General features: G+C 40.9%; 1 protein-coding gene across 2 annotated transcripts; it reads right to left on the minus strand.

Annotated features, from left to right (window-relative positions):
• LOC101982985 (ubiquitin-conjugating enzyme E2 L3-like) lies at positions 1-645 on the minus strand. 2 transcript variants are annotated; one of them, XM_013350526.1, is made up of 3 exons: positions 619-645; positions 278-522; positions 1-73 (listed from the first exon to the last, which is right to left on the minus strand). In XM_013350526.1, the coding sequence occupies exons 1-3, from the start codon at positions 643-645 to the stop codon at positions 1-3; spliced, it is 345 nt and encodes a 114-aa protein (XP_013205980.1). The 2 variants fall into 2 exon arrangements, with proteins under 2 accessions (XP_013205980.1, XP_013205979.1); XM_013350525.1 differs by having other exon boundaries at positions 278-645.
• Positions 646-8,323: the final 7,678 nt, after the last annotated feature.

Here is an 8,323-nt window from a genome sequence, read left to right on the forward strand (position 1 = left end):
CTATTTCTTTGTAAACTCTTCAGCATTCTTACAGAATTTTTTACGGTCTTTAGAGTATTCAGGGTCAAAAGAATATTCTGGCTTTTGCCATGACCTGGGATAACCAGCAGGTCATCTCCCACAGCTGCAGGGAGGGCTGTTGACTGGAGAGAAATTTATCACACAAGTTCAAGGCATTCTCTGCTGGCAGAGCCTCCCTCCAACGTCACCACAAACCTGGTATTGCAGGGTTCTCTACCAAGAAAGCCTGACCACGGGTTCAGAGCATGGGGTCTGCCTGTTGAGTGGGTGCTCAGGCTGGGGGTCCTTCACCAGTGCTATGAGGGACTGGATTACTTGGTTGGTTTTGGTGGCTGGCTTCCAGTTTTCAGCGCTAATTACCAGCAGACAGACCTGTCCCTTCTCATCAATGTTAGGGTGGTAGATCTTGGTTTTAAATGTGATCTTGGGTGGTTTGAATGGATACTCTGCTGAAAAGCTGATTTCAATTCTGAAGGCCCCATTATCATATGGAGGGTTGTCAGAAAAAATAAGCCCTTGCCAAGTCAATAAATTAGCTTGATCAAGCTGGATGTTATGGGACTTTTTCATTCCACATTTGCTGATCTCTTCAAGCTTCTTCATCAGTCTCCTGCTGGCCGCCATCTTGGATCTGATCTAAAACTTCTTACATGGAGGAAAATTGCTGGATATTAAACCAGGGTCTTGTCCAGACTCTCCCCTCAGCCTATGAAAAAACTTTGAGGGTGGGAGGAGGGGGGGAAGGGTGGGAGGACGGGGAGAGAAATGGGAGGCTGGGAGGAGGTGGAAACTTGTTTTTTTTTCCTTTTCTCAATAAAAAAAATGCAAGATCAAAAAAAATTGATACACTTAAAACTAAAAAAAAAAAAAAGAAAAAACTTTGAAACATTTTTCATCCCTTGTAAAACTCCTAAATTTTAGATATGTCATACATATTACCTGGGAATTAATTTTTGTCTGATCTTGAATTCAGCTGTGAGCAAAATGATGCTTAATTCAAGTCTAAAATCAAATAGAATCAGAAATGGCCATGAGGCTAGTTGGAGAGCTCTTGCCCAGAATGTAAAGCCTGGAGTATCATCTCAAGCCCCACAGCTAAAGAGAAAGTTGCTGCAAGCCTAATTGCTCAGCCATCCCTTCACAAGTGACTTATCAGAACCAAGGGATCTGATAAAGGCTAAACGAAAAAGGCAAGGCTTTTTTGGCATTATTGCTTTGTAAATAAAGTGGCTGTCCTTTGCTGTAGATTTTTTTTTGCTATAGCTAACTTTCTTTCCGTTACATATTTGGGAATTAATTCCTTCAGTTCAGAACTGTTTAGTGAAAACAGTTTCCTACTGGTCAGGCCTTTGTTCCTCTCTCCTAGGTAAGTACAAAGATCTGCCTTCCTGCAATTATCTTTATCAGCAGGCATTTGGTCAGTGCTTAGGGTTCAGGCAATAGAGAATTTCACTTAAGACATACACAGATCTCCAAGGACATAGAACCTGCCCAAATTGATGTTCTGGTTTTACCCCACTTAAAAGAGTCTTAACTCCTTACACTCACTTTCACCTCAGATTACTGATGATTTTAGTTCTGGACTCTCAAGGACAACAGAAGGGATAATTAACTGCAAACCAGAGAAAGACCCACAACACACAACACCCACGATCAGAGCAGCTGATAACAGCTTAGCCCAGAACTGATAATTTGGAGGTCTGGGTCTCTGCTTCACTTACAGCAGGAAGTTTACCTCCAGACCTATGTCTGTACAAACTGCAGCATCTGGTGTATGTGCTATCTGATCAAGAGCTATCAGCATCACCCAGGTTGCCTGGTTACTTCACAGCCTCTGTGCTTGCTGCGAGAAAAGAAGTGGCGTGTTCATTTAAACAATCAATGCGCTGTTAATAATTTTACTGAAAATAAACCTTTTAGCTCTTACTAACCACCTAAAAATGTAGCATAGCTCACTAGGATTCCCTTCTAGAACCCTCTGATGATTTAATTCGTTTCTTAACTAACTTTCTCCATTAAGGAGTTCACTGGATGTGTACTAGCTACTCCCACCGATCTCTCTCTCTCTCTCTCTCTCTCTCTCTCTCTCTCTCTCTCTCTCTGTGTGTGTGTGTGTGTGTGTCTGTGTGTGTGTCTGTGTGTGTGTCTGTGTGTGTCTGTGTGTGTGTGTAAAAACTCTCATCTGATTTTCTATGGGGCAAAAGAATTCTGGCACTGAAACCTGCTAGGCCTGGGAAATTGCTGGTTTTAAGAATATATATGACTGGGAATGTTTGTAACAGGTGGAACAATGTAGAACAAGGACCAATGAGAAATGACATATTGAAGAGAGAGGAATAAAAAGCATGGATAGACACAGAACCTGTTGTGAGTAGGCTTCTTTACCCTCAGATTTTTGCCCTCTTTAGCTCATCCTGGCGTCTTTAATGGAACCCTAAACGGAGGTCTTAAAGGCTAGAACTTTAAGGCTCCCATTAGAAAATGACTTCACACTAAATCCTAACTGATTACATACCATACTTAACATCTGAAATGATTGAGAACCTGTGCCTAGGGGAAACAGATACTTCAAAATAAATTATGAAACCATTCATGGAACTTATTAGAAAAAAATCTGCATGCTACATAAGACATTAGCCATGATAACTACAGAACTCCGTGGTTAGAATGATTAAAAACAAATAAAAATAAAAAATGATAAAGGAAGAGACAGACTCTGTGGTTAAGAGCAAACTGCTCTTCCAGAGGATGTGGTTTCTATCCTCAACAGCCACATGGTGGCGCACAACTGCCTGGACTGCCAAATTGGAGGGTGTCTGCTGCCATCTCTTGGCCTTCTTGGACACCGGTCATGCCCATGTTCACATGGTACAAAATACCCATATCTATAAAATTTTAAATCAAATCAAAATAAATAAAAAGAAGAAGACCTAGAGTCATACTATGAAAGGAAAATGATTGCAGGGGGAATTTGAGGCTATTTTATCTTATCGTATTATAAGGTACATACTCAAAAATCTTTTTACAGCTTAAAAAGGGAATATATAATATTAGATAGTAAAAACAATAGTGCTTGGGAAAATAGCTCAGTGTTAAAGCACTTGATTAGCATGCATACGACTTTGGATTTGATCCAAGTACTGCAGAAAACTCTACAAGAAATGGAAATACAAATGTCATTAAAACGAGACAGAAAAACCTATTTACATCAAATTCATTAATTAAATCAGCGTCTTTTAGGTAATGCTAGGGAATGAACTCAGGGAAAACTTATTTCACTCAGATGAGTTATTTTTATTTAGACTTTATTACTCAAAATTCAAATAGTGGACTGGAGAAGTGATCCTGGTGATAATGTTTGTCTAGTATGTATGGGTCCTGAGTCTCAGTCTCAGTAGCAGCTCTGCCCCATAATACCTATGTAGGAGGAGGCTGCTTGTTAGTCCTGGTTGCCCAGAACCAAAATAATCACACAGAAACCATATTATTTAAATCACTGCTTGGCCCATTGGCTCTAACTTCTTATTGGCTAACCCTTACACCTCAATTTAACCCATTTCTATTAATCTGTGCCATCACCACAAGGTCATGGCCTACCAGCAAAGTTTCAGTGCGTCTTCAGCAGTGGCGGCTTCATGACATCCCTCTCTGACTCTGCCCTTCTTCTTCCCAGCATACAGCCTAACTTTCCCTCCCTACCTAAGTTCTGCCCTATCAACAGGCCAAGGCAGTTTCTTTATTCATCAATGGTAATCACAGCACACAGAGGGGACTCTCCCACATCATACCTACACACACACACACACACACACACACACACACACACACACACACAAGACAGGAAGAGAGAATCAATTAATTTCCTATCTGAAGAAACCAAAACTTCAAAAGCTTAGCCAGGCTGTGCTACACCTACACTTCCCACCTGTCCAGAAGCAAGGGCATCACTTGTGCCTGGGAAGACAGCCTGACCCTACATCTACTCTGCTCCTGCCAAAATAATCATTAGCCTTTGGCCCAGCACTCATAGGCTTTGAGACTTCAGGACAAGTTATCAAACTTGAGAAGGATAGTTTCCCCTTCACTAAGACATGTTGTCTGAATGACCCCAGGTTCTTCCCCAGTGTGGACGGCCTGGATTTAACTTGGCATTTAACCCTCTGCATTAGAGAAGCAATGCATTCTGAGAAGCATAGGCATCAGCATGACTGACGTTAGAGGCCAGCTTGTCTACCTGAGAAAACTAAGTGGCATTACTCCTGGGGACTCAGATGCAGGCTCTGTTTTCGTGTAAGTGGCAGGAGTGGTGGCAGTTGTGGTGTCCTCAAGGGAGCCGGAAATCCTGCTGGATGCTTACACACTGGTAGTAGGTGTTGGCTATGCTTGCTCATCTAGGACACTGTCTTCAGCTTTCTCACCAATCTTTGCAAATCAAAGGTTAAGAAAATAGTAGTGCTCTAGTTAAAAATCATGTACATGGCCATCAAGAAACTCCAACACATGTACCAGCATTGCCTCTATTTTCCTCCACAAAATAAAATTGAAAGAGAGTGAAGAAACAACTCATAATGTACATTAACACCGAAAAAGACTTTTCTATTATTACATCAATTGAAATTTGGAGTTTTATACATTTATGGAATCAGAGTAACTTTCAGCCTGAAAAGAGATAACAAAAATGAAATGATTTCAACAATTTATAAATATTTTGTAAGGAAAATTAATTTGCCTTAGAAAATATACACAATACCGTTTGGTACCTGTAGCATTCAATGTAACCAATTTAGGTTACAATTTAATTGTGATGCTGAGGTGGTATGTTCAGAATGTTATTCCTGGAAAGATTTAATTTTCTTTTATTTTCAAGACAGGGTTTCTTTGTGTAGACTTGGCTCTCCTGGAACTAGCTCTGTAGATCAGGACAATCTCAAAGTCTGCCTGCCTCTGCTTCCCAAGTCTGGAATAAAGGTGTGTGCTACCACCACCTGGCTTGCTTCACTACTCTCTTCTGTTTGTTCAGAAAGGATGGGAAACTACAGGGGCTAACCCAATCCTCCTCTGGAGATGTTCTGTTGCTTTTGACTTGCCATCTTCATCCAGCTTTATGGTTGAGGTTTGATTAGTTGACTTTATAACCCTCAACTTTCTCATGACACACAAAACTTCTCAGTAAGGCATTTTATGCATTGAAGTTTGCCCCAGAAAGAGACTGGTAGTCTTTGGCTGTTCACTGGATATACAGTCAGAATAAAGTCATACATACATACATACATATGCATCAAAGGCAGCTGCCATGTTGGTGCCAAAATTGAGCCTAGATTCTCTGGAAGAACAGCTAGTGTTCTTAAGCACTGAGCAATGTGTCCAGCCTCAACAAGCAGGCTTTAAAATCTTATTTTGCAATCAGACCTGGTGGCACATACCTTTTTACATGCCTTTAATACCAGGTGGAACTCTGAGAGTTCCAGGCAAGCTTGGTCGGCATAGTGAGTTTCAGGACAGCCAGGGCTATGTAGAAAGACAATATCTCCAAAAAAATAAATAATTTTTTTTTACAAAAATCTTATTTTGGAAGTAAAAATGGGATATTTTTGTCCTGACCAATTCTTAACCTTTCTGCTGAATACTTTTATAAAAGAATTTATAAATATAAAAGAATTTATGAATGTATTTGTGTGAAATTTTTGCCCTTCTTGCATTCAATTAACTCTTCTGCACAAAAGGTCAACATGAACATTTAAAAAACAAACAAGATTGAGAGACTTCAAATTATAATTTCTACATGGGCACACCAAATTTATTATAACAGAAAAGATAAAAGCCGAAGGCTTAGGGAGATGTGGAGGGATGAAGCAGACATGAAGCAAAACCATTCTTAAATGTCCTCCTTCTGGAAGGTGAAAGTCAACATTGCCATTAAAGTTTCTGTGGGTACTTGGAACTCAAATGGATTGTTGAGTCTCTTTCCAATCAATAAGAAAGACAATAAGATGGGGGAGGGCTCCTACTTCTATGAGAATTTGTGGTTTGCCTGCTTGTATATCTGTGTGAGGGTGCTAGATCCCTTGGAACTGGAGTTCCAGACATTTGTGAGCTGCCGTGTGGATCCTGGGAACTGAACCTGGGTCCTCTGGAAGAGCAGCCAGCGCTCTTATCTACTGAGCTGTCTTTCTAGTCCTAGACCCCTATTTCTGACTTTCCCACAAAACACTTTTCTCCAACCAAATTTTTAAAAACTGACTGCTTGAGACAGTCTTCTGAAACCAGGGTGTCAACTAAACTGTTCAGAGTGCAATAGGAGAGGAGAAGAAGGTGGAAAGTGCCATAATGGCAGGCCACACTGGGATGGCAGTTACCAACTCCCTGACTACAGATGTCCTGATATGGTGAGGAGGAGAGAAAGGAACGACAGTAAGGTTATGAGATGCGAAGAAGTGAGTGGAAGGAAATAAAATACATAAAGAGGAAGTGGAGCAAATGGTCCAGCAAGGCCCCTCATGGGACCTTGCACCCAGAGACAGAGATGGGTTCTAGGATGTCTAACTACGAGATCTAAAACACTTTTTGAGAGAAGAATCAACTACCTTTTGATTCTTGTTGTTTCTTGTTGGTTTTCCTTTATTTGAACAGCATGTTTGACCTGACCAATGGGAGTCTCACGCCCACCCACAATCCAACAGAAGGGAAAATAAGCTTTCGAAAACCTGGGTTTACTGGAGGGAAGAACAATGAAATCTATTAAGAGAAAGTTTATGTCTTTTTAGGAGGTATCACATACTGTAATATTCAGTAGCACACGCAGATTGTTTTTATTAAAATCCAACAGGTACTTCTGGTGGCTCTACCCGGAATGCTTTAAGTCTTAAAAGAACATTAGCACAGCACAAAATGATTTCCAATGTTTTTATGTGGCCTTTCTTGATATGAACCTCTGTTTCAACTTTCCTGTCTCATCAATTTATGTCTCTAGAGCTCAATCTACTAAGACATTCCAGACTGTCTTATCCATGAACTATTTTATTTGGATTTTCCATTCCTCTACTTCTTACACCAACAACTTATTTCTCTCCAACTTTCTTATGAATGAAGGGTAACTTTGAGTTTGAGGCCAGCCTGATTTACAGAGCAAGTTTCATGACAGCCAGAGCTATACAGAGAAACCCTGTCTCAAAACAAAGAATGAAGGATAAAAGAAAGCAAACTTTTTAAAATATTTCTTTTTTTATTAATTTATTTATTTATTAAAGATTTCTGCCTCCTCCCCGCCACCGCCTCCCATTTCTCTCCCCCTCCCCCAATAAAGTCCCCCTCCCTCATCAGCCCAAAGAGTAGTGAGGGTTCCCTGCCCTGTGGGAAGTCCAAGGACCTCCCACCTCCTTCCAGGTCTAGTAAGGTGAGCATCCAAACTGCCTAGGCTCCCATAAAGCCAGTACGTGCAGTAGGATCAGTGCCATTGTTCTTGACTTCTCAGCAGTCCTCATTGTCCACTATGTTCAGAGAGTCCGGTTTTATCCCATGCTTATTCAGACCCAGTCCATCTGGCCAGAAATATATTCTCAGAAGAATGCACAAAAGCACAGATTAACACTACTGTGGGAGCTGCCTCCCTTCTCCTTCCCCTTCCTCTTCCTCACTCCTCTCTGGATGCCAGGTAGAACACAGTTGAAAGAAATTACAAGCAATGATCGACTCAACATAATTAATCAAATTACGTGAACAGCTGCACTGGGTAGGATTAAGATACTGTAGACATAGTGTTTGCTCAGTGTGGCTCTTGAGTGTACCAGAGAGGCCTGTTTCAAGGATGTAAGGACTTAGCACATGCAGGAGGCATATTTGTCCTGTTTGCTGGATTTAGGGTTAAAGTCACCCAGATGGCTACCACTCAGTGCCTGGGCAAGACTCATCAGTGCTATTTACAAAGGCTTCTTCTGCTGCCCCGCTGTTCATTTTGTTCCCATTGTTGCTTAGCTGGTTTTGCATACCATTCTTTGAGCTCAGTGGTTATCAACTTTTCTCCTGTTGTGATGACCCCCCAACAATATTATTATTTTCATTGCTACTTCATAACTGCAATTTTGCTACTATTATGAATCATAATGTAAGTAACTGATATGCAGGGATCTAATGTGCAACACCTGAAGGGACTGTGACCCCATTTCAAAAGAGCTGTTCTAGCTCCTTTGTTGCTTTTTCCTTTGACTTTGCTTCTTACAATCTTTTTTTTTTATTGAGAAAAGGAAAAAAAACAAGTTTCCACCTCCTCCCAGCCTCCCATTTCCCTCCCCCTCCTCCCACCCTT

The sequence above is a fragment of the Microtus ochrogaster genome, chromosome X (assembly GCF_000317375.1).
Source record: "Microtus ochrogaster isolate Prairie Vole_2 chromosome X, MicOch1.0, whole genome shotgun sequence".
NCBI classification, from domain to species: domain Eukaryota; kingdom Metazoa; phylum Chordata; class Mammalia; order Rodentia; family Cricetidae; genus Microtus; species Microtus ochrogaster.

Bases quoted from the DNA above. Each gene is read 5' to 3' on its own strand.
- LOC101982985 (XM_013350525.1), bottom strand. From the start codon at position 645: ATGGCGGCCAGCAGGAGACTGATGAAGAAGCTTGAAGAGATCAGCAAA. The intron at 74-277 runs GCAGACCCCATG...AAAGCCAGAATA, and splicing joins CCTGAGCACCCACTCAACAG to TTCTTTTGACCCTGAATACT.